Source organism: Sapajus apella, unplaced genomic scaffold, assembly GCF_009761245.1.
Source record: "Sapajus apella isolate SASKATOON/1434 unplaced genomic scaffold, GSC_monkey_1.0 scaffold36, whole genome shotgun sequence".
Classification (NCBI taxonomy): Eukaryota; Metazoa; Chordata; class Mammalia; order Primates; family Cebidae; genus Sapajus; species Sapajus apella.
This window is the reverse complement of record NW_022436976.1, coordinates 30,792,191-30,817,202: the sequence shown is the minus strand read 5'-3', so window position 1 is coordinate 30,817,202 and position 25,012 is coordinate 30,792,191. Positions and strand designations below refer to the sequence as shown.

The window sequence follows — 25,012 nt, the reverse complement described above, 5'->3', positions numbered from 1 at the left end:
CTGCTGTGCAGCTGCAAGGGAGAATCATAAAGTCTCCTTTGTTTCTTCCCAGTATTAACAACCCTTCCAGAAAGAGCAAGCCTCATGTCATGCCACATGTACAATCTGAGGCCAGGGGCTCTCTTTCCCCTTTTCATCCTCCTGTCTGGTACACAATAGGTGTTTACTGGATGGCTGTCCAGTTGACGTCTTTAACATAATGTGTAAAAGGAATATTTGCAAATTGAATCTTCTGAAACACTGAGCTTGTGCCTGCCATGGAATTCTGAATGTACCTGTATGGCGTCTTTGCAAACTTAAAACCTGAATCTTTGCAACATAAATCCCTTGAAATGCATGTAGGCTGGACATCGAAAGCAAGCAGTATCTTCAAGGAACAGCTAGTTGGTAAGGTCAGTGTACAGGATGCATAAAGGGCAGAGGTCGGAGGGGATCCAGGCTAAGTTTAGAAGGCTACCAGGCAGGTTAAGGCCGATGGAAAGAATTCAGTAGGGAGTGAGGAGTCCACAGTAGGATTGATTCAGAAGGCTTATTGGTCCGCAGGCGACAAGAAGGACCCAGGAAACACTGAAAAGGTGGACCCAGCAGAACTCCCACGCAGGGTGAGAGGCGGGAGAGGAGGTGCCTCCAGAGCGCCAGCCGCCTTCCACCCAGTTAGGATTTGGGAATTTTTTTCTTCCCTCTGCGCGTGATCTGACGCTGTTTGGGGAGGGCGAGGCCGAAACCTGATCCTCCAGTCCGGGGGTTCCGTTAATGTTTAATCAGATAGGATCGTCCGATGGGGCTCTGGTGGCGTGATCTCCGCGCCCCAGGCTTCAAGCACCCACACCCCAGATTTCTGCAGTGGCGTCGAGGCGCGCAGGGTTGCAGGTGGGTGTAGCCGCTCAGTTCAGGGTCTGAGCCTGGAGGAGTGAGCCAGGCAGTGAGACTGTCTTGGGCTGGGACGCGTCGTTGCAGCGCACAGCTCCCAGCCAGGACGTGGCGCGCCCCTTCGCACGCCCTGCCCCTGAACTCAAGCTTCTGCACAGTCCTCCCCGCCGCAAGGCACAAGGCGCCGCGGGCGTGGATCGCGCACAGCTTCTAGGTCTCCTTGCCAGGACTGCAACCTCTCCTTTGGCCCTGATGGGCACCGTCAGCTCCAGGCGGCTGTGGTGGTCGCTGCCACTGCTGCTGCTGCTGCTGCTCCTGGGCCCCTCAGGCGCCCGTGCGCAGGAGGACGACGACGGTGACTACGAGGAGCTGGTGCTAGCCTTGCGCTCCGAGGAGGACGGCCTGGCCGACGCGCTCCAGCACGGAGCCACCGCCACCTTCCACCGCTGCGCCAAGGTGAGGGCTTAGAGGTGGGAGGCCAGGGCGAACCTGCAGCCGGGAAGGTGAGGTGCTGTTTCCTCTCGGGCCTCAGTTTCCCCCCATGTAAGAGAGGGAGTGGAGAGCAGGTCTCCGAGGGCTCTTTGCTTGCCACGATCTTTGGGACTGCTGGCAAGGCTGCGGGGGAGGACGGGTCGTGGTGGAGAGAGAGGACAGTCGGCTCTTTGGGGACGCGCTTGGGCGTGCGGCTGTGCTAATCAGTGGGAAGGTTCGCGGGGGTGGGAAACTGGGAGGCCGAGAGAGGGCTAGCAGAGCACTGCCAGGATCTCCTGCCCAGATTTCACTTTCCGCCCCGCAGCGGCACAGGTGGGTGAAGGAGTTAATGCCTGGAACGCACTGGGAACGGCACCGGGCGCAGAGGAAGCGGGCTTGCCATTATTGTGGGTTCTGATTTGGTTTGGTTAAACATGGGCGGTGGAGGGTGAAGGGCCTGTAGCCGAGACAGGGGCGGGGTGGGAGGGACGACAGACGCTGGGAGCGCGAGGCAATTTCTTTATGGACCCAGAACTCATGCTCTAAGAGTCCATCTGTTTCAGCTGAAGAAAAGAACCAGCTGAAGGGCCAGGGGAGAAGGGGCGGAGTTATTCTCGAGGCCCATTGGTGTCCTTTAGAACTCAGGCAGGGAAGGACCCTTGGTGCTCTGGGCCAGAGGTGGCGCGCGCGCCTGGTGCTGGGACCCCGGAGCTGAGCCCCACCCCCGCTGGCTGGCTGGCTGCCGACGGCGGGGGCAAGTTTGCTCAATAACTCTGCCTGCAGCAGGCCCTCAAGCTCTGGGAAGCTTCTTCCTGGGGCCGGACCGCTAGTTTTTTTCCAAGTGTTAACAGCCCAGGACTTGGCTGAGGTCCTGTGTCTCCCAGCTTAGAGTCAGATCTGGGCCTGAATCCTGCCTTCCTCTCACTAGCTCACTAGCTGTGGTGCTTGACAAGTCACCTAACCTTGAGCTCCATTGCCTGATCTTTAAAAGGGAGGTGACAATCCTCCCTAAGGGTTCAGTGGCAGCAGGTGGGGAGATGAGGGAAAGTTCTGTTGACCCCGAGTGACCTCATGATGCAAGCCCAGGGAGGGATTACTTGCAGTTTTGTCCCTGTCTGCGGTGTGACCTGTTGGTGACATCATCTCCAAATCTCAGCTCCTGGGGCAGAGGGGCAAATTCTGCCATTCACAGCTGCCGCCCACGCTCCTGTCTGAGTGTGCTGAGTGGCAGGATGGTGTGCCCTTACTCAGCTCAGTATAACTCTCTTCCTTGTTCCCTGAGCCTTTGACCTTCTAGAGGGGGGTTGTGGGGTTGTGGTCAGGATAAGAAAGGACATGTCAAATTACCACTGCTCCAAAAAGCCTGTTCTGGAAGTAGCAAGTACCCCATCCTGAGAGGTGAGTAGGCAGAGGCTGCATGACCACCTGAACCAAGCCCCTGGGCATGTTTCTTCTCTGGTGGAAATTTGGAACACACACCTCCTCAAGTTTATTTATTCATTCATTCAATGGATATTTTGTGGGACTCAAATTTAGAATGAAAATGTTTTTTGGCAAGCAGAAAAGGATTTTTAGACCAATCCTTTTCCTTTAGTCATGAGAAATTAAGGCCCAGGGAAAGGAGGTGCATCCCGAGTGCATTAGAACTGGGTTTTCAGAACTCACATTCCACTGCACAGTGTAGTCTCCCAATTCATTCAATTTTTATTTAGCAAAAGGCATTTTAGAAGGGTCTTTGAAGCATTGGTAGGAGTTTAGCAATGACAGTCTCAGGAGAATTTTATTCTAAGAGTAGGAGGTACCAGGAACAAAGGTACAGAGCTGGGAAAACCAGAGGTGGAGGATAAGGAGCACGCGCCACAGTTCTTTTTCTTTTTCTTTTTTTTTTTTTTTGAGACGGAGTTTCCCTCTTGTTGCCCAGGTTGGAGTGCAATGGCATGGTCTCAGCTTATTGCAACCTCTGCCCCCTGGGTTCAAGTGATTCTTCTGACTCAGCCTCCCAAAAAGCTGGCATTACAGGTACCTGCCACCACGCCTGGCTAATTTTTGTATTTTTAGTAGAGATGGGGTTTCAGCATGTTGGGCAGGCCAGTCTCAAACTCCTGACCTTAGGTGATCTGCCCACCTCAGCCTCCCAAAGTGCTGGGATTATAGGTGTGAGCCACCGCACCCAGCCTCCCCAGTTCTTTATCCGTCTTCTGAAATGTAAAATGTTCTGAAAACCAAAAGGTTTTTTTGTGATTTATTTGATGGTAGCACCTGACATGAACTGACATGAGGTTATTTTTAATCCATTTGTGTGCATATGCATATTCATATATTTTGCTGCATAGATTACAGTATGCAGCTCCAGATTCCTCCAAGCAGACTCTCTGATTGCCCATTACTGCCTTTCTAAAATCCAAACAAGTCTGAGGTTCAAAGCTGATTTGGCCCTAAGGCTTTGGGTAAAGGGGGTGGACTCTGTTCTACTCTGACTGGCATCCAAGATGCATATATACAGAGATGTGGGTGATGAGGCTGCAAAGGTGGGCTGAGGTAGCGGCCCAGGAGGAGCATGGAGTTTGGATTCGATCCATCAGGCGGTGGGGAGCCAGTTCTTTCTTCCTGTTCTTGAGCAGGTGTGTCTGCTTGAAAGCAGTTGGAGCAGACAAGGGCTAAAACCAAACAAGTCATCTGCAGACAGTGGCTGCTACAGTTTTTTTGTCCCCTCCAAATCTTATGTGGAAATCTGCTCCCCAGTGTTGGAAGTGGGGCCTAATGGGAGATGTCTGGGTCGTGGGGGAGGAACTCCCATGAAAGGCTTGGTGCCATCCTTGTGATAACGAGTAAGTTCTCCCTCTTATTTCCCTTGAAGGTTGATTATTAAAAAGAGCTTGGCACCTCCCCCCCTTCTCTCTTGCTTCTTCTCTTGCCATACGATTGATCTCCACACGTGCACGTTCCCCTTCACCTTCTGCCATCAGTGGAAGCAGCTTGAGGCTGCACCAGAAGCAGATGCTGGTGCCATGCTTCCTGGAGATGGAAGAACCAGGAGCTGGATAAATCCCTTTTCCTCATAAATTACCCACCTTCGGGTATTCCTTTATAAAGCAACACGAGAGAACTAAGACAGTGGCCCTGACTACTCTCTCTTTAAGAAGTGTTGCCGCCAGATGCAGTGGCTCATACCTGTAATCCCTGCACTTTGGGAGGCTGAGGCGAGCGGATCACCTGAGGTGGGGAGTTCAAGACCAGCCTGACCAACGTGGAGAAACCCTGTTTCTACCAAAAATACAAAATTAGCTGGGCATGGTGGCGCACTCCTGTAATCCCAGCTGCTCAGGAGGCTAAGACAGGAGAATCGCTTGAACCTGGGAGGTAGAGGTTGTGATAAGCCAAGATTGTGCCATTGCACTCCAGCCTGGGCGACAAGAGGGAAACATCGTCTCAAAAAAAAAAGAAGTGTTGCCTTTGCTCACTTAGTCATCCCTTCTGCCTGCATTTCTAGAGCATTCAGCTGGGAGATTTATACTACCGTCACTCCTGACCTTCCCAGCAGGCCTATGTCATAGGTACTACAGTCTCTACAATACCGCGGAGCTATGTGAGGCTCAGAGAGGTTGAGTGACTTACTCATGGCCGCACAGCCAGTAAATATTGGAGCTGGAATGCAGGTCCACAGTTTCCTGGCTTCCAAGCCCATGAGTTTCTCCCTCAATTTATTCCGATTGGGGCATGGGGGAGGGGGTGGCCTTTGGGCAGGGCCTCCAGGGGTGGCCAGGCCCATAGAGAGCTGGGTGCAGGTACAGAGGAGAACCTGGTTTCCAGTGTGGCTCATGGTTCCCATTTTTGCCTGACTGCCACATTTGGAAGTGTTCTATAACTATGTGAATAATAATAGTTGGCCTAGATGAGTTTTTAAATCTGCTTTTTGGTCTGCATTTGGTAACTTCATCATTTCCTATACTCTGTGGTGTCTCTTTCGCTGTCATTCTAACTTGTAAGGAGGGGTGAGGTAAAGTCCATGTAGGGTTTGCTAGGTTTCTTCCATATCATCGTGTTCCTCCTTGCATGGGGTCAGGACCCCTGGAGGCTGCCCGGCACCTATGTGGTGGTGCTGAAGGAAGAGACCCACCGCTTGCAGACAGAGCGCACCGCCCGCCGCCTGCAGGCCCAAGCTGCCCGCCGGGGATACCTCATCAAGCTCCTGCATGTCTTCCACGACCTTCTTCCTGGCTTCCTGGTGAAGATGAGCCGCGACCTGCTGGAGCTGGTGAGCCACCCTTTTTGGGAATGGCACTTCCCGATAGGGTTGGTCCACTGCATATATGCTGGGGACTGTGCTTAGTAGGCCCATTGCTGAAAATCAGAAGGGGACAGCAAGTATGCATTGAGCACTTACTGGGTACCAAGCACAGCAACTACTGGCTATCTGTATAGAATGCCCTTTAAGCCTGGCCGTGCCCCAGTGTTATGTCCATCTTCATTTGAAAGATGAGGAGACCAAAGTTCAGAAGGGACCACACAGATGGCTAGGGGTAGAGCCTGGATCAAACCTAGTGGTCTGCCTGCCAGCCATTTTTGTGCCAATGCATCTGCTGCCCATGGGAACCCATAGGGACAGGCCCTGGGATGTTCAATGGAGCCTGAGTCATTTGATAAAAAAGCGTGACTCAAGGGTCCAAAATTTCATTGAAGTTGCTCCTATCCAGCGTAAAGTTCCTTCTCTAGGACAGGGTGGCTCTCCTCCCTCCTGGATGTCACATCTTTGGTGGAAGGGCAGAAAGGGGACTGGGTATTCTCACCCTGGCCCTAGTGCTTCAAATCTTAAAAAAAGCTTTCTTGGTTTTGTTTCTGCCCCACCTTCTAGCCCACCCCTTTCCCTGGCCTCTCGATGAGAACATGTGTCATTTTCACACTGATTCTCCACATGGCGGCGGTGGGTGCTTCTCAGCCTCCTGTAGACAGTGGGGCCCAGGCTCTTGTCCAAGGTCACACAGCATGATGGGCAGGTCAGAGTCTGGACCTGGGTTTCCTAGCTGCAATGCGCTGCTGCCCCATGGGTAATCAACTCAGCATCCAGTGGCTGAACATCTACCGCATACCAAGGCCTGTGGGGCCATGACAGGGATTGACAGGGTCCCTGCCTTGGGAACCTGGAGCCCAAGCAGAGGAGGCTGACAAGTCAATGCCTTCCAACAGTTTACTCGACACATATTTCCCAAGCACCTGCTGTGTGCTGCAGAGGCGAATGTGACACAGCCCAGGCCTTTCCCTTGAGCTTACAGTTCAGAAGGAGAGACTGACCAGTGGCTGCCAGTACTGCTGGCTATGGGACAATGTACTCAGCACTGGGGAGGGGCGAAGAAGGTGCCCGCATAGCACCAGATGACAGGCATAAGCCACACAGGCCAGGGCAGCTGCTCAGAGGAGAGGAGCCTGAGCAGAAGGCTGCAGACATTTGCCATCGAGAGCCGGGCTTCAAGCTGGGCATCATACCAGCCTGGTTCGAGTCCCACCCAGCCCCTTATTGGTTTGTCTAACCCTGGGCAAATGCCTTCACCTCTCTGAGCCTCATTCCCCTATCTGTAAATCAGGCATAATAATGGGAACATTCTTTTAAGGACTAAATGAGATCGTGAAGCATTCAGTAGATGCTAGGTACTCACTGAAGTGTGGGCAGGTTAAGAAGCCTCTGGGGATAGCAAGGCATCCAGGGACCAGTTATGGCAGGAAGCTGTTACCACCTAGGTCTGAAGGGTAAGGAGCGGGAATAGTTTTCCCTCTGCCCAGCTGGAGCTGGTGGCATGGAGAGGCTGCCCATGGGGAGTCACCTGAGGGTTCAGCACTGCCAAGTACAGGGAGTCGGGCGGCAGGGAGGGAGAGGGGCAGATGCACACTTTTTTCTTTTTTTTGAGACAGTCTCTGTCACCCAGGCTGGAGTGCAATGGCACAATATCAGCTCACTGCAACCTCTGCCTCCCAGGTTCAAGTGAATCTCATGCCTCAGCCTCCTGTGTAGCTGGGATTACAGGCATGCACCACCATGACAGACTAATTTTTGTATTTTTAGTAGAGATGGGGTTTCACCATGTTGGTCAGACTGGTCTCAAACTCTTGACCTCAGGTGATCTGCCTGCCTTGGTTTCCCAAAGTTCTGGGATTATAGGTGTGAGTCATTACTCCCTGACACAGATGCACTCTTGTCCCTTCAACTCCTGCTGGTGCCTCCCATTGGCTGAGCCCAACTGGAAGCTGTGCAAGGGAGCTGGTGCTGCAGTTTGCACTGAGCAGGCAGGAGAAGGATGGGAATAGACTGGAGGACAGACAGAATTGCCAGTGCTGTTATGTCATGATTGAGGCATGGAGTCCAGGGCCTGAGCTTCGCTCCATGTCCATCCTGCCCAGAGCCTTGGCACACCCTGGCTCCCAGACGAGATGTCAAGTTCAGAATCCTCTAAAAGGAATCCTCTGTGCCAGGCTGCATTGCAGAGATATGGGAGTGCTGGGTTCCCAGCCTGAGCAAGGAGTGAGAAAACTCCAGCTTCCAGTCTGTCCTCCAGGTCACCAGGAGGGAGTCAGGGACAAGGTCTGAGGTCTGCCGGGACAAGGTGGGAGGCTGCTGGGCTGAGATGTGGGGACAGGTTTAATCAGGTGAGGCTGGGCTGTGGCTGTGTTTGCTGCTGTCCCAATGGCTTAAGCAGAGGCCCCCGGACTCTCTGGCTTCTGCAGGCCCTGAGGTTGCCCCATGTCTACTACATCGAGGAGGACTCCTCTGTCTTTGCCCAGAGCATCCCATGGAACCTGGAGCGGATTACCCCTGCGCGGTACCGGGCGGATGAATACCAGCCTCCCAGTAAGACCCCCTCTGTGTCTTCCCTCCCCATCTAAGCTGAATTTGTTTGCTCTGCTCTGGCCTCGCCTCCCTGCCGGTGGTTTCCACCTCTCAGGGGCTCTGGGACTCAGCACCTCCACTGACCCCTTTTTTCCTGTCCCATCCCCAACCTCTGCAGCCCACACTGCCTGCCTTCCTTCTGCTCCACAAACGCAAAAGTCTTTCCTTAAATGATCCTCTCTTCCTCCCTCCCTCTTGTTTTCCTCTTCTCTCCATTCGGAATGGCCCAGCAGGCTCCACTCACCTTGGGAAGAGGGTTAATCTGATGCTGACTCTACCTAGAGCCCCCAGGTCTCCAGAACTCCCAGTGCCCTGCAGACTGGACCAGACCCTAAAGGGATAGACACAGCCCAGTCTGGGGGCCCTGCCTAGCTTCCTACTGTGCTGCTCCACCTGCCTCCAGCTCCATTAGGCTTTGTGGGGCTCCCTGCACGGGCCACTTTGTGTCTTCCCTCTAGACCTTCCCTTCCACTCTTCCCTCTGCCTGGTGTAGCCTGGCTATGGCGGGGAGAGAGGAGGAGAGGCCAAGGAAAATGGTCTGCATTCTAGCAGGGCCTTACAGGTGGCAATTATTTAGTTGGGGAAGACTCTAGATGCACCTGGTCTGAGGAAAGGATGAAGGGTTCTCACCGGACTGTGTTAAGTTTGAGGTGCCATGGTGTGCGGTCTGGAGCTCAGTGCAGAGACGATGCAATGTGGTCAGTCCATGCAACATGGGGCCAGGACGCAGAGCTTGGGGTGAACTCAGCTTCCACCCCTTACTGGTTCTTGTGGGGTCTTGGGAAGCCACTTGCTTCTATGAGCCTCACCTTCCTCATCTGTAAAATGGGCATATAACCCTGTCCCTGTCCTCACAGGTTATTGTGAGACTCCAATGAGGTGAAGGATGTGCAAATGCTTTTGGAATTGACAAGTTGGGGGCTTCTGAGTTGCTGCCATGGTGACGATCAGAGCTGGTGGGCAGGGTGTGGAGATAGGGTGTGTGTGGGGGACATCTTCTGGCAAGGGTGTCAGCAGCGGAGGTGAGGGGCCTGGCTGGTTGTGTGTGCTGACCTGGCCTGGGCTGCCTGTGGCTAAGGAGAGGACAGGCTCCTGTGTAGCAAGAGTCTGTTCCTTTCCAACCAGGCCAGACCTCTTCAGTGGAGTCCTGGAGCCCCTGCACTTCACATCGGTGCCCCAGGGACCTCCCGGAGCAGGCTAATATCAGAGACTGAGAGGGACACTGGCAGAGGGTCACGGAGACCCTGGTCCCAGCAGAAGAGCAAGAAGATCTTGCCCCCCAGGTTAGCTTCCTAGCACTGCTGTGACAAAGTACCACACCCTCAGCTGGAACAAGACGATTCTCTGCAGTCCTGGGGGACAAAAGCCTGCATCAACTGCGGTGGGCCCACATTCTCCCTGGGGGCTCCAGGGGAGCAGCTTCTCTTGTCTCTTCCATCTTCCAATGACGGCAGCACTCCCATCTCAGCATGTCTTCACACAGCCTTCTCCGGGCCTCTCTCCTCTTCACGGTCTCTTAAGGACACTTGTTGGATTTCGGGTCCATTGGATGATGCAGGCTGATCTCATGTGGAGAAACTTAACCACAGCTGCAAGGACCCTTTTTCCAAATCAGGTCACAGCCACAGGTTGTAGGGGTTCAGATGTGAGCATATCTCTTTGGCAGCCATCGTTCCTTCCTCTCCCTTGGGCCAGAAGCAGATACGGGGTCCTTTCCTCCCCCTAGGATGCCCATGGATTACCCCCTCCCCACTTCCCCCGAGTGGCTGTGGGAAGTGGCAGGAATGGCAGCAGGGGTGTGGAACCCCTTCTGGAGTCACATCAAGGTTTTGACTAGAAGAAGTCCTCCCGGAGCTGCTGGGCTGGCGTGGGGCAGGCTGGCTGGGTGGAGCAGCAGCCTCTTCACGCACAGGGAGGCCACGAGCATGGGCGCTGGAGCTGGCAGCTGCCCTCAGACCCAGACCCTGCACTCTTAACTGTGTGACCTTGCATATGTCACTCACCCTCTCTGAGCCTCAGGTTCCTCTGCAAAAGGGAGGTAATGATAACCCTCACCTGGGGGCTGTTTAGAGGGTTAAATGAGTTATTGCTGTAGCACACAATCAGGTATTGAGTGAGGTGCTGTGATTTTAGCCCTGCTTTCTTTTTTCTTACCATTCAACAATAATGTCTTGAGCACCCACTGTGCGCTAGGCACCATACTAGGTGCTGGGGATACAAAGGTGAATGTGGGGGATGTGGTCTCTGTCCCCAGCAGTGTATCCAGATCAGTCCATTCCTTAAACAAATACTACTTGGCACAAATTAGTTCTGGTTGGGCTGAGAGCTCTGAAGGAGTGCCGGCAGCTGCGGGCATGTGTAACTGGCAGAGGGATCAGGAAGGCTTCCTGGAGGAAGTGCTATTCCAGCCAAGACCTGCGGGGGCATTATTAACCAGGCAAAGGGGACAGTGTCCCAGCAGAAGAATGAACAAGGACAGGAGCTGTGCAGAAGGAACTGAGGCAGGTGAGACCAGCAGGGCCTGGGTGGCCTCCAGGGCAGATGTGAAAGGAAGAACTCGGCCACAGTCTGAGCTTCTTAGGCATGGCAGGGCTGCCGGGTGAGAGGGGATGAGCTCCCTGCTCTGGAGGTATGGAAGCAGGACTAGGCTCCCACCTGCCAGAGGCCACAGAGCTTTCTGTAGCAAGCCAGAGGCTGGAAGAGGCCACTCCAAGGCCTCTTTGCCCCTGAGAATGATGGCTCTTCTTGAGGCCACCTTGCCATGCTGTCACAGGGAACAGTAGCAGCCCCTGCCTCCCACGGCGGGAGGTGATTGGAGGATGGAGGGGGACCTAGGAAACGGCCCGGGGGCCCTGTGTCCCATCCGAGCTGGGCCCCTTTCCAGCCTCTCACTGGAAGGAAGCCCAAGGAGGTTCCTGCAGGGGTCTTGGCTTTCGCTTTTGTTCCAGATGTGGAGGCCATGGTGGGGCCATGGGCCATGGGTGGGCGTTCCAGGCTTACAGCCTCTCTCCTGGCAGTGTCTTACCAAGAGCTGCCCCTTCGCCAGGCCCACCTGCCCTCTGCCGGCCATGCTTGCAGCCTCCTGACCCTGTCCCAGCAGGACAGCGGGCTGGTGTGGGAGGGCAGGAACCGCCTGCATTTAGAAGGGTGGGGCTGCCTCCCTGAGCTTCTACCTGCTGCTGGGGCCACACCCCAGGCCCAGGGATATGACTTCGCCATGGTCACATCATCTTGCAGCGGACCCCAGGTACAGCTCCTGGAGCAGAGGGCAGTCCCGAGCACAGGTGGGCCCAGAAAGGACTCTCACCTGGGCTGACGCAGCTGCAGCCTCAGCCTACTCCTCACCCATGACGAGGAGCATGGACTGGCAGCCTGCCCAGACGGCCTTCTGCTCCATGTGCATTCTGTGGCTTCTGTTCAGGGAGGGAAGCAGCCTCGGGGCTGTCTTCTAGGTGAGCCTGTGTCCTGCAGGCTGTCTGCCAATGTATCCAGTTGTCCCGTCAGCCTGGAAGCTCTGAGGGAGAACCTTGGGCTGCTTCCTGAGCACCTGTGTCCCCTGCAGCCAGCACGGGGCCTCTGGCAGGAGCACACTGGCCATAGCTTATGGGCCTCTGCCCTCCTTGTCATGTCTGCCCCTTCAACATTCCACAGCCCAGCTCAATATCTAGTGGTTCCTCTAGGGGGACCAGCACCCTTTGGTCTCCGATGTCTTTGGGCGGGAGCTCACAGCACTCTCAGCCACCCCTTCCCAGCATAGTACCAGGCACTGGTAGATGCCCACAGATTAGTAAAAACTCCTAACACACTCAGAGAGCAGGGACTCTGCCTTATCCCGTGGCTTAAGAGGAGAGGTAGACTGCTGAGGACCTGCTCAGCATGCCATAGAAGTCACCAAAGTGCTCACAGGCACTGACCAGTGGAGCTTCCTGCCGAGAATGGAGGCTGTAGGGCAGGGTGGACAGTGTGTGTGCAGGCTGGGAAGTGACTGCCTTGCCCAGCCCTAATGGCATAGTGGGTGGATGGGAGGACGCAAGACTCGGGGCTGACCTTGCCTGAAGTTAGTGTGGGATCTCAGAGCAGCCACTGAATTGCTCCGTAGTGGGCCAAATAGCAGCCCCCACAGACCCACGCACCCAGACAGAGCCTGTGAGCCTGGCCTTATTTGGAGAAAAGGTCTTTGTAGATGTAATTGAGCATCTCAAGATGGCATCATCTGGATTCTCCAGTGGGCTGTAAGCCCAATGATGTGTCTTTATGAGAGAAAGGTGGAGGGAGATTTGAGACACACAGGTGAGGCCACATGGAGACAGAAGTGGAGACTGGAGAAATGTGGCCACAAGCCAGGGAACACCAGCAGCCACCAGAAGCAGGAAGAGGTGACGCAGGGTTCTCCCCTGGAGCCTTTGCAGCTGAGTTTGGGAATTTGTTACCGAAGCCATGAGAAGTCAGTTCCCAGCCTGCACACGCCCTGGGCCTCCTGCACTTGCTCGCCTGTCCGGAGATGAGAATCTCTACTCTGCAGCATATTTGGAGGATCACTGCGGGGGCCACGGAGGTGCTGTTCAGATGGCACTTCAGAAGACTCAGGAGGACCCTGGGGCAGGACCAGGTTGACTGACAGCCCACAGGGTTGCCCTCTGGTTCCACCCAAGGCCCTGCTTCTCCTGGCGGCAGGGGTTCCAGCACCAGGCCATTTCCGCTGGTGCAGGACTCTGTGCCAGCAACCTGCCTCAAGTCTTCCTTTGGCCTGGTTGAGAGTTTCTGAGAACTGCGCTGAAGTGGAGGGGCTTCCTTCCTTGCTTCCCTTCCTCCTGCCTCCCCTCTCGGTCCAGCGGGCTGGACCTGCCTTGCATCTGTGAGCTCTCGCTACGTCCTCCCAACCTTTGTCCTGCGCAGGCGACTCCCCCCGTGGGTCTCTTGCAGCTTTTACCCCAGTGTCTGCTTCTTGGAGAATCCAAATGGATCCAATTAGGGGTGAGGAAGTGTAGGATAGGCTCTCAGTGACTGTTTTCTCTGAGGCTGTGACTCTTGCGAGGCGGAAGCAGCCCCTGGGAGCCCTCCCAGTGCCTTGTGGAGTGGAGAGCACTTGGACCCGGATCCAGGAGGCCAGCTCTCACACATCCTGTCTGAGCGCAGCTTCCTCTCTCTGAAATGAGCCGGCCAATTCAGGGGCCCAGACATCACTGTTATTCTCCTTTTAGTCTTTAAATTTGTCTTTCTCTCAGGCTCAGTGAGTTGTGAAAGGCTACAATAGGGGCTTGGTTTACTTGACACTATAATATTATTTTCTGAACCTTCATATTATTGCTGCATATTGACATTAATGTGAAGGAGCAGGATGACTTGGGTCCTTCCTGGCAGTGTCATTGCCAGCTGGCGGCCTTGGACAGTTACCTGCCCTCTCTAGGCCTCCTTTTCCTTGTCTATGAAATACAGAATAGGTTGTAGCGTGTGAGGATTTTTTTGGAGGTTAAATGAGTGAATATATTTACTGTGCATTACTATAAGGTTGACTTCACGCTCATTCCCTCTTCTCCCTTAAATGTCACCTTGGAAAGATGGAGGCAGCCTGGTAGAGGTGTATCTCCTAGACACCAGCATACAGAGCGGCCACCGGGAAATTGAGGGCAGGGTCATGGTCACTGACTTTGGGAGTGTGCCCGAGGAGGACGGGACCCGCTTCCACAGACAGGTAAGCACAGCCCTTCAACATGAGGGCTACCTCTGCCCTCATCCCCATCCTGGAGGTGGGTGGGGACTGCTCCCCAAGAGTGTTGCAGCTGTACTGCTGGGCTGCCCCCCTCCTCAGCTGTCACTGTCCCCTCCCTGACATCAGTTGTGGGAAGGGTGTCCATCCAGCCACCTGCTGATCTGTTATGGGATGGCGGGGGGTCTTCCTCATGTTGGTTGAGCAGGCCAGCAAGTGTGACAGCCACGGCACCCACCTGGCAGGGGTGGTCAGCGGCAGGGACGCTGGTGTGGCCAAGGGCGCCAGCCTACGCAGCCTACGCGTGCTCAACTGCCAAGGGAAGGGCACGGTCAGCAGCACCCTCATAGGTGAGTGATGGCGCCAGACAGTGCTGGTCTCTCTCCATCGTGGACCTGGCCTGGGAGGTGGCTTGGGCTGGGCCCAGGGAGAGCTAATGTCTCCTAACCAAGAATGCTGTGGCAGCCTCTGCTGCAGAGCCAGAGTGTCAGGGCTGGCAGGGTCCCCGGAGGCCACAAGTGTAGATGAAGAAACCCAGGCCCTGAGAGGGTCATGCAGGTAGCCAGGGAGTTCAGTCTTGACCCTGGGTCAGTGACCTTTCCACAATTCCACACTGCTCCACTTTTCAAATCTGGTGACGTCTTTATGTCTTTTGTGATGTTATCGTCCACGTAGAAACCCTTGAGGTGATCTAAGCAAACTTTTTCTATCTTCTGCTTACATACCTCTGAGACCAGGGGACTCACTCACTTGCATGACTGGGCCCTGCAGGTCACCCTGGCCAGGCGGACGTGTGGAGGAACTGGCAGAGGACTTTTTCTAGACTTTTGCAGGTGACTACATTTTGTCCACCCGGCAGGCCCTGTGTGAAGTCCAGCTGAGAGCTAGGACTCCAGGGGCCTGTGGACAGAGAAGAGGGAGGGTGCTGTCCCCTCCTGACTTCCTGCTGTGGCCAGACATTGAGCAAAGGCCTTTGTACACCATGCCCTGGGGCTGGCCTTGCCATAACTGCTAAACAGTTGATAAAACCAGTCCAGAGAGGGGAGGGGACGGCCCGGGGTCACACAGCTCAAGCTCGTGACCTCACTGGGCAAGGTGCTGGCTCTAGGCAGCAGCCTGACTTCCACTGCAAGCCCCAGGCCCCAGGGTCAAACACTGGAGCTGGCAGAGGCAGCCCACGGGACTGTTTGAAAGGCCGAGAAAGCCCAGGAGTCTGCCTTGTGCCTCACCAGTTCTGTCCTGAGACTTTCCTACAGAGTACAGGTTTTGACATTCAGTTTTAAAGGTAAGAATCAATAAGCTTCTGTCCCATCAGGTGACCCCTTGTACCTGTCCCACCCCTTTATTGACTGACCTCGGCTCAGGCAGGCCAGTTCCTGAAGGTCAGTGTGTGGAGGGGAGGCCGCTCTTTCACAGAAAGGCTTCCCTAGGCCTGGTGCTCTGGCCGCTGGAGGACTTCCTGGAGAAGTCCCTTCTTTGGGGTCCCAGTCAGTGCAGGGGAAGCCCCTGTTGCTTTACCTGACAGGGGACAGGGACCCAGCAGTCACTATTGCATTCATTGCCACTGCCATTTCTCCTCTGTAAGCAGGTTATTGTGTGTTGAGTCCGAGCAAAGAGATAAGCACACAGTAGGTGCTTAATAACTAGCAGCTGCAGGCCGGGCGTGGTGGCTCATGCCTGTAATCCCAGCACTTTGGGAGGCCGCGGTGGGCAGATTACCTGAGGTCAGGAGTTCGGGACCAGCCTGGCCAACATAATGAAACCTCGTCTCTACTAAAAGTACAAAAATTGGCTGGGCAGGGTGGTGGGCCCCTGTAATCCCAGTTACTTGAGAGGCTGAGGCAGGAGAATTGCTTGAAGGTGGGGGATGCAGTGAGCCGAGATCATGCCACTGCAATCCAGCCAGGGCAACAGATTGAGACTCCGTCTCATAAATACATAAATAACTGGTAGCTGTAAATGTGGCTACTGTTCTTCATCTCCACACTGAGTGCCACTCCACTCCCTCCCTCTGTGGTGTGATGGGCCTCACTAGCTGTCTCCTAGGAGGAGCATGGCTGTGGGATTCCAACTCCCACCTTGGCCACAGCTCCTGGAGACGTCTCAGAGGCCAGGATGCAGAAGGCTCCCACACCCCATTTGACGGGGGAGAACCTGTCAGCTCCAGGTCCCCTTGCACATCAGGGCCAGAGCTGATTTAGGCCCCCAGTCTCCAGGCCACTGGGCCAGAGCTCACAGGCTGGCAAAGGGTTAGAACTGTCATTGGTGACAGTAGCATAAGGTAGACCATGGTCTGCACCAAAATGGGGCAGTAGAGTGCCACCGAGACCAGAGAACCACACCCTCAAGGGTAGGGAGTTATGGTATGGGGGCCCTGGGCATGGAGGCTTTTAATTCTTCAGACAATCCTGGGAGCAGCTGTCACTGTTTCACAGAGGGTGGGGCCACACAGCTCAGGAGTGGCCAAGCAAGACTCTGTTTGAGTTTGTGTGGATCCAACACTTGCGGCCACGGTGGAGGGGCATCTGAGCCCGGTCTCAGAGACTCGCAGGGGGAAGTTGGGCAGGGCCCAGCTCACTCCTCATTCCTCTGAGGTTCATCCTGTTTGCTGGAAAGGGATAATAAGGTTATTGTGAGGATCCCATAAATTCATATATTTAGACACTTAGAACGGAGCCAGGCACACAGAAGGGCCCGGGGTTGGTTAGTTTGATTGCTGGTGTAATGGCTAATATCTTCCAGTTTGTATTGACCAGGGTTCTGCAGAGAAACAGAACAGGTGGGATGTATATATTAAGAGTTTCAAGGAATTGGCTCATGTGACCGTGACGGCTGGCAAGTCTGAAATCCGCAGGGCAGGCCAGGCAGGCTGGCAATTCCTGCAGAATTTGATGTTGCCCTATTGAGCCCTAAGGTAGTCCTGGGCAGAATTCCGTCTTCTCTGGGAGACTTCAGTCCGTTCCCTTAAGGCCTTCAGTTGATTAGATGAGGCCCACCCACGTTATGGAGAGTAACTTGCCTTACTCAGTCTTCTGATTTAAATGTTAGTCACATCTAAAAAATATTTTTGCTGCAGCATTTCTACTGACTTTTGACCAAGTATCAGGCCAAGTTGATCCACAAAATTAACTATCACTCTGTGCCTGTAAGGGAGGGGCTGGGGAAGGGGAGCAGGTCTGCCCAGGGGGTGACCTTGGCTTTGTCCTCCCAGGCCTGGAGTTTATTTGGAAAAGCCAGTTGGTCCAGCCCGTGGGGCCGCTGGTGGTGCTGCTGCCCCTGGCGGGTGGGTACAGCCGGGTCCTCAACGCCGCCTGCCAGCGCCTGGCGAGGGCTGGGGTTGTGCTGGTCGCCGCTGCTGGCAACTTCCGGGATGATGCCTGCCTCTACTCCCCAGCCTCGGCTCCGGAGGTAGGTGCTGAGGCTGCTGTCCCAAGGCCGGGGGTGGAAGGAGTCGTCAGTGACCCCGCCATGCGGGAGGTTGAGGAGAAAGGGGCTGGACTCTCCATCATGCCAGAATCTGAACAGCAGCGGCCCAGCCACGCTCCCACGAAGCGGCGCCCACGTAGCCACGCCCCCACGTAACGGCGCCCACGCCCACGTAGCTACGCCCCCACGCCCCTCCTGAGCGCTCTCTGTCCTGAAGGTCTCCTGGTACCCGCCCCTTCCCCATCCCCATCTCCAGGCCTTGCGTCCTCTGCCCACTACTTTTAGGGCCTCTCCATTGTCCAGCTCTCTCCGTGGCTCCATGATTCACCACTTGAGCAAGGCTAATGAGAATGGGAGCAGTTGAGGGCTCAGACCTCTCACCCGAGGAACATCCAGAGCGTGTGCCGCATGCCCAGTGCAGTGCGGCTGCGGGGACACAGACACAGAGCCTCTGCCCTGAGGAGCTGGGGGGCAGTGACCGTTCCTCTTCTGACCACCACTCCCCGGGCACCTACTGTGTGTCCGGTTGTCAGGACATCGAGGGGAAGGAATCTTGTGCCACTTCAAGTCGGGAATTTCAGATCTGTGTGTGCGCACTCATGTATGTGCACGTTTGTGTGCGCGTGTGCTTTGGGGGCGGGGATTGCGGAGGAGATGCTTACCTGACAGTGCAGCCTAGGCCCTCCCTGGCCTGTGAGAGGCTTCCCTGGCGGCCGAATTTAAAGGCATCAAGCAAACAAAGCCCATGACATCTTCTCTGCCTTGCTCTCTTAATTCCACCCCCAGTGGCACTTAGGACCACCTGATAAACCGAATAGCTTCCTGTTTGTTTACTGTCTCTCCCCCAGTAGAATGTAAACTCCACAGGGGCATTGGAAATGGTGCCTGGCTATGGTAGGGACAGGGTGGGCAGGGGTGCCAGAATTCTGCCTGGGGAGTCAGATTTTCTTTAGGAGGGGACATTTGAATGGGACCTAAACAGCTGTACAGCAGGTGGCCAGCCCAGCTGGCAAGGCCTCAGTCTGCCCCTGCAACCCCTCTCTTGGGCTCCTGTCTCTGCCACCCACATCCTCACCTTTCCAGGTCATCACAGTTGGGGCCACCAATGCCCAGGACCAGCCAGTGACCCTGGGGACTTTGGGGACCAACTTTGGCCGCTGTGTGGACCTCTTTGCCCCAGGGGAGGACATCATTGGTGCCTCCAGCGACTGTAGCACCTGCTTTGTGTCTCGGAGTGGGACATCACAGGCCGCTGCCCATGTGGCTGGTGAGTCACCCCACCACTGCCTCAGCCACTGTGATGCTAACAGCCCCTTTGGCAGTCAGGGTCTGTGCCAGGACCTCCTGTACCAGGCTCTGTGCAGGGGGACCAGAGATGAGGCAGGCCTCATCGTGCCTCAGTCTGATGAGGGAGGCAAGTGCACCAAGGGAACACGAGGTCAGGCCTGTATTAGAGGGAGCCCAGAGGAGGCACCTGCCCAGCCCGAGGGTCAGAGAAGGCTTCTTGGAGGAGGGACATTTGATCTGGAGCTTGATGGATGAATAGGAGTTCACCTGCCCACTAAGACAGCAACTACTAAGGCTTAGAGGTGTGAGAGGAGGCTGTCTTACCTTACTGAGTAAGGGACTGTAGGCGGCTTACCTTTGGGAAGACAGCTTGTGTCTGTGTGTGTGCACGTGTGTTTGTGTGTATGTGTATGTGTGCACACATGGGCAGGAGTCCCCTGCTGGGGCAGGTAGACAGTCTGCCTTCATCTTTCACCGTTCACCCCTTCACCAGGCATTGCAGCTATGATGCTGTCTGCCGAGCCGGAGCTCACCCTGGCCGAGTTGAGGCAGAGACTGATCCACTTCTCTGCCAAAGACGTCATCAATGAGGCCTGGTTCCCTGAGGACCAGCGGGTACTGACCCCCAACCTGGTGGCCGCCCTGCCCCCCAGCACCCATGGGGCAGGTAAGCAGGATGGCAGGCTGGGTAAGTCCAGGCCGGAGCTTGGGAGGTGTGTGTGACCTTGACAGTCTCTCCCCTCTCCCTTGTCTGTGTAAGGAGGATGTTGCCACCTTAAATAGGATTAAATGAGAATGGGGCTCTGAGAGGGCTTTGCAATATTTTCATAGCATGTTTTTATAGAGACAGTTGAGTATGTTCTTTAAGCCCTCCTCTCAAATGAACTAAAGATTTTTCTAGAGTCCGTGGTGGAGCTCCCCTCACTCCCAGCACCCCCTCCTCACCCTAGGCCCTTTTTGCAGGTTGGCAGCTGTTTTGCAGGACTGTGTGGTCAGCGCACTCAGGGCCTACGCGGATGGCCACAGCCATGGCCCAGTGTGCCCAAGATGAGGAGCTGCTGAGCTGCTCCAGTTTCTCCAGGAGTGGGAAGCGGCGGGGCGAGCGCATCGAGGTGAACTGCACCCCTCCTTTATGTGTGTGTGTGTGTGTGGGTGCGTGTGTGTGTGTGTGCACACGCGCACATGCATGCGTGTTAGCACTGGGCCCTCAGAGACTCCATCCTCCAGACTCCAGCCCTTCTGTAAGCTTACAGGGCTGGCCAGGGCGGGAGTGGTACACTCCTCATCTCACACGGTTGGGGGCTGCTGGAGAGAGCCACGGGAGGAAGGGTTTCCTGGAGGCTGCAGGACAGTGCTGGATGGATTCTCAGCGTCCATCTGGGTGTGAGCATGGGGCAGGGCAGGGTGAGGGTCAGGGACCTGCTACTCTGGACTCAGCCATCTCACTCAGATGCTCCATGGTTCTGGGAGCTGAGAAATCTCAAACCAGTAAAAAAGGGGAATTGGTGTTGATGCTACGGGAAAGTGCACAGATGCCATCTGGCCAAAGCATTTTGGTGGAAGGGCAGTGCCCAGCCAGGAGAGTGAGGAGGGGCAGGCATTTCTGGCCTGGGAGATGGTGTCCCAGTGCTCATGTGAGAGGCAGAGGGGGTGGGGTGGAGCCGGCTGGGTCCTTGCTTTGGCCCCTTGTGTTTCCCTGTATATCTCCATTTTGAAATCACCCCATGTTTGGAAGAACTTTCGAGTATTCAGAGCTGCCGCTTGGCAGAACAGTCTACCCTGGGCAGGAACGATCTCCTTGTCCCCAGAAGGCTAGAAGCAGGGTCTGGCTGGCAGGGACACTGATGAGGGTGCTTGAGTTGATCCTGTCTAGTCTCTTCCTGTGTTTTCAAAGCCAGTTCTAAAGCGGATTCCCATTTCTGTCTTTGACTCTCAGGCCCAAGAGGGCAGGCAGGTCTGCCTGGCCCACAACGCTTTTGGGGGCGAGGGTGTCTACGCCATTGCCAGGTGCTGCCTGCTACCCCAGGCCAACTGCAGCGTCCACACAGCTCCACCAGCTGGGGCCGGCATGGGGACCCATGCCCACTGCCACCAGCAGGGCCACGTCCTCACAGGTAGGAGGCTGGGCCTGCCCGTGGGTGAGGAGGGTTCCCTGTCTCCTTATGCATCCACTGCCCTCGAGGCTTGGTCCTCACCAGTGTGATCAGTGAGACTTGAGCCTGACTTTCTATGGCATACTCTTGTCCTGCCACTTCCATGCCCTTTGACCCTGGGCAGGCGACCTTACTTCTCCTCATCTCAGCTTCCTCCTGCATAAGAGGGAAAAAGGTATTAGCTGCCTCATTGGGTTGCGAGGAGATGGGCAGCATCTAGGGCACTGGCCGGGAGCATGGCAGGTGCTTTGCCTAAGGTGATGCAGCGCAACAGAGGCGGCTCAGAGAGAGGCCCCAGGCTGGGCTGAAAGGAGGGCAGACCTTGGTTTAATTTCACTGCCACTCAATAGCTGTGTGACCTGGGCAAGTTACTTAACATCTCTGTGCCACATTTTCCTCATTAGAGGAAATGATGGGTGCTAAGCACTTAGCTTAGTGCTGGGACAATATAAATTCTAGCTATCATTACTATTGTTGTCATCACCCATTGCTTTAACATTTAGTCTCTGGTATAGGCAACTATTGCCTGGGGAGGGTCTGGGGGGAGTTTGAGCATCTGAGGCCATAGATCCCCTGCCTTACTGCCTCCATCTCTGGGTGGAGAGATGATGTTTTCCCTGAGAAACTAAGGCTCAGAGAGGTTGAATGGCTCTCCCAAGGTCACACAGCTGGTCGGCAGTGGAGTTGAGAACACAGGAGTCCTGATGCTCAGGCCAGCATCTCTTTTCTTCTTTGAGTTGTTTCTGGGTTTCGTAGCTCTTGCCTCAGACCTTAAAGAGAGACGGTCTGATGGGGATGGGCACTGGAGAAGAAGTGTCCCAGCATTTCAGTATCTGAGCTGGCCCTCCTCTGCCCCAGGCTGCAGCTCCCACTGGGAGGTAGAGGACCTTGGCACCCACAAGCCGCCTGTGCTGAGGCCAGGAGGTCAGCCCGACCAGTGCATGGGCCACAGGGGGGCCAGCACCCACGCTTCCTGCTGCCATGCCCCAGGTCTGGAATGCAAAGTCAAGGAGCATGGGCTCCCAGCCCCTCAGGAGCAGGTGAAGAGGCGTGTGGGGCTGGGTGGGTGGGGTGCCGCGGGGTGGTATGTGTCTGTCCTGTGCAGCTTCTCTATGTCAGTTTGTGCCACCACTGTGACATGGTCATGCATCAGGGTGGCGGTTTGTGGGTAGATGCTGTGGGCAGCTTCGGCCATTGTGTGGACAGCACGTGTATGTGTTTGTGTGTGGCTGGGTCTGTTTTTGCTTTTGTCCAGATCAGTAAGGTTTGCTACCTGGGTATCCCACTCCACTTTGTGCAGAGATGGGGTCTCGCTATGTTGCCCAGGCTGTTCTCAAATTCCTGGGCTCAATTGATCTTCTGGCCTCAGCCTCCCCAAGGGTTGGGATTACAGGCATGAACTATTGCACCTGGCCTCACAGATCTATTTAACAAACCTGGGAGGTTCTCAGGGCCAGGAGCAGCACTGGGCTCTGAGGACACAGAGCTCTCAGCCATGACCCTGAGGGGGTGCCTGAGCTGCAGGCTGAAGGTTATTAGCTTGACCAGCAAGGCAAGAGAGGGCCCTGCTGAGATTAGTGAGGCACGTGCCAAGCCCTGGAATGTGAGAGCCAGGCCTTCTAGAAACCTGGGTGTGGACATGGCCAACGGTTGCTCTGTAATGCTCCTTTTTAAAAGCCAGTGGGAGCTTCTTAAAAGGCAGCCCTAAGGAGTCCACTCTTAAGTGAACTCAGACTGGGTTTTAAAATGCAAGTCTGTGTTCATTCAGGTCTGGATGGTGCATTCCTCGAGAGCAAAAGACAGTCTTGGTCTTGGATCTACTTGCCCTGTGTGCACTGAGGGCTGCTAGGTTCCAGGTGCTGGGGAGGGATACAGGCCGGACAGACATTTGTTCTTCCTCCTGGAGCATCCATTTTAGTGGGTGAGGACAGAAAACAAACCAGCCAATGATAGAATACTGAAAAGATGCTATGCAGGAAGGGAATGGCGTGGGGGTGAGGTCAGCAGAAGTCTTGCTGAGAAGGTGCAGGAAATGGGCATGAGGACAGGGCAGAGAACACGTTCCAGGCAGAGCAAAGGCCCTTGGAGGGGGATGTGCCTGGGGGTACCAGGAGGCCAGAGAGGTAGGAAGTTATGAGGTGGGGGGTGCCTCAGAGGGGACAGGGCCAAGTCAGGTGAGACTTGAGGGCCACTCAGGGGTCTGGCCTGGGAGGAGTGTGATCTGGCCTGGATCTGAACATCTCACTGCAGCCCAGCTGCTGAGCTGAGAAGAGATGACCAGGGCCTTGTGCAGAAGCAGGGAGACTGGAGAGTCCAGGTGTGGGGGCGGGGCTCAGGCTGGGGCCGGAGATGTGGTGGATACTGGAGTCTGAAGGGAGCCTGCAGGCCTGGTGGGTGCATGTGGGTGGGAGAAGGGGAGGACGGCACCAAGGCTCGGGCCCCTGGACAGATGGAGTTGCCATCAAGTGGGATGGGGCAGGCTGTGGGGTCGTCAGTTTCAGAGGGAAGATGAGTTTGGCATTAGTATGGTAGGCATCTGTCTGTCTCTGCGCCCCCTCAAACCAGGCATGAAGCAAGCGCTCACGTTTGGTCAGTGAGGGTGCAGAACCGCTGAGGCAGGAGGTGTGGGCTGGAGATACGTGGTTGTGTCCCAAATGGGCCCTGAGCTGGCGAGGGCCGTCTATACTTCAGCCCCACAGCGAGATGTCGGGGCGGGAGAGAAATGAAGTCTGGGTGGGGTTCCCAGCCATGATGGACATGTGCTTTCTTCCTCTCCTTGGGCTCTGGCAGGTCACTGTGGCCTGCGAGGAGGGCTGGACCCTGACCGGCTGCAGTGCCCTCCCTGGGACCTCTCATGTCCTGGGGGCCTATGCCGTAGACGACACATGTGTGGTCAGGAGCCGGGACGTCAGCACCACAGGCAGCACCAGTGAAGAGGCTGTGGCAGCCGTTGCCATCTGCTGCCGGAGCCGGCACCTGGCGCAGGCCTCCCAGGAGCTCCAGTGACAGCCCCACCTCAGGACAGGTGCCTGGGGAGAGTCAGGGGCTGAGATTTCAAATGGTTCCGACTTGCCCCTACCTCAGCCTTCCATGGCCTGGCCCGAGGGGGCGGGGATACTTACACCTTCCTGGAGCTGCTGGCCTGGCCCTTGTGTGGGGCAGGCCCCTTGCCTGGAACTCACTCATTCTGGATGCCCCCTCCTCTGGTGGAGGTGCCAGGAAGCTTCCTCCCTCGCTGTGGAGCATTTCACCATTGAAACGGTGGAGCTGTGCTCAGGTTCTGCCAGCTGCTCCCAACATGCCGACGCCTGTGGGCAGAATGACTTTTATTGAACTCTTGTTCCGTGCCAGGCATTCAATCCTCCAGTCTCCACCAAGAAGGCAGGATTCTTCCCATGGGAAGGGGAGGAGGTGGTAGGGGCTGCAGGGACAAGCATTGTTGGGGGGTGAGTGCTCACTGTGGGGAAGCCCCTTAGGGCTCCCTGATTAATGGAGGCTCAGCTTTCTGGATGGCATCTAACCAGAGGCTGGCGACTGACGTGTCCCTGGTGGTCATGGACTGTGCCTTGGTTTCCTGAGCCACCCTTACTCTGTTCTGTGCCAGCTTGTGCTAATACCCAAGGGGTGGCCTGCAGGGAGCCATCACCTCGACTGACTCTGCAGTGTGTAGTGGTGCACGTGCCGTCTCAGCCAACCCGCTCCACTACCCGGCAGAGTACACATTTGCACCCCCACTTTACAGAGGAAGAAACCTGGAACCAGAGGGGGCATGCCTGCCAAGCACACAGCCAGGAAGTGAGCTGGAAAACCCAGACTGCACTGGCTCTGAAGCCAAGCCTCTTCTTACTTTACCTGGCTGGGCACCTCATTTGTACAGGTAACAGTGAGGCTGGGAAGGGGAACGCAGACCAGGAAGCTCGGTGAGTGATGCCTGCAGGCACGGCACTTTTCCCGTTATCACCTCGACCTGATTCACTGTGGCCTGGTGGAGAAGCTTCTAAGGGATGGGGCGGGCGGAGAGAGACAACGGTCCCTCCTTGAGCACCAGCCCCCCCAGGCAGGCAGACATTTATCTTTTGGGCCTGTCCTCTCTGTTGCCATTTTACAGCCAGCTTTTCTAGACCTGTTTTGCTTTTGTAACTTGAAGTTATTTATTCTGGGTTTTGTAGCATTTTTATTACTATGGTGACTTTTTAAAATAAAAAACCAACTTTGTCCTGA

The 25,012-nt window shown here is 55.5% G+C and overlaps 1 protein-coding gene across 3 annotated transcripts; it reads left to right on the top strand.

The window, feature by feature from the left end:
* Positions 1-696: 696 nt before the first annotated feature.
* Positions 697-25,012, top strand: PCSK9 (proprotein convertase subtilisin/kexin type 9). 3 transcript variants are annotated; one of them, XM_032296868.1, is made up of 13 exons: positions 1,254-1,326; positions 4,832-4,895; positions 5,405-5,596; positions 8,056-8,179; positions 13,777-13,910; positions 14,134-14,275; positions 17,137-17,333; positions 18,435-18,618; positions 19,132-19,305; positions 19,602-19,750; positions 20,575-20,752; positions 21,650-21,831; positions 23,582-25,012. In XM_032296868.1, the coding sequence occupies exons 3-13, from the start codon at positions 5,573-5,575 to the stop codon at positions 23,795-23,797; spliced, it is 1,704 nt and encodes a 567-aa protein (XP_032152759.1). In that variant the 5' UTR covers positions 1,254-1,326; positions 4,832-4,895; positions 5,405-5,572; the 3' UTR covers positions 23,798-25,012. The 3 variants fall into 3 exon arrangements, with proteins under 3 accessions (XP_032152757.1, XP_032152758.1, XP_032152759.1); XM_032296866.1 differs by lacking the exon at positions 4,832-4,895 and having other exon boundaries at positions 697-1,326; XM_032296867.1 differs by lacking the exons at positions 4,832-4,895; positions 21,650-21,831 and having other exon boundaries at positions 697-1,326; positions 23,582-23,818.

Bases quoted from the DNA above. Each gene is read 5' to 3' on its own strand.
- PCSK9 (XM_032296866.1), top strand. From the start codon at position 1,123: ATGGGCACCGTCAGCTCCAGGCGGCTGTGGTGGTCGCTGCCACTGCTG. The intron at 5,597-8,055 runs GTGAGCCACCCT...TGGCTTCTGCAG, and splicing joins GCCGCGACCTGCTGGAGCTG to GCCCTGAGGTTGCCCCATGT. The intron at 21,832-23,581 runs GTGAAGAGGCGT...GGGCTCTGGCAG, and splicing joins TCCCAGCCCCTCAGGAGCAG to GTCACTGTGGCCTGCGAGGA.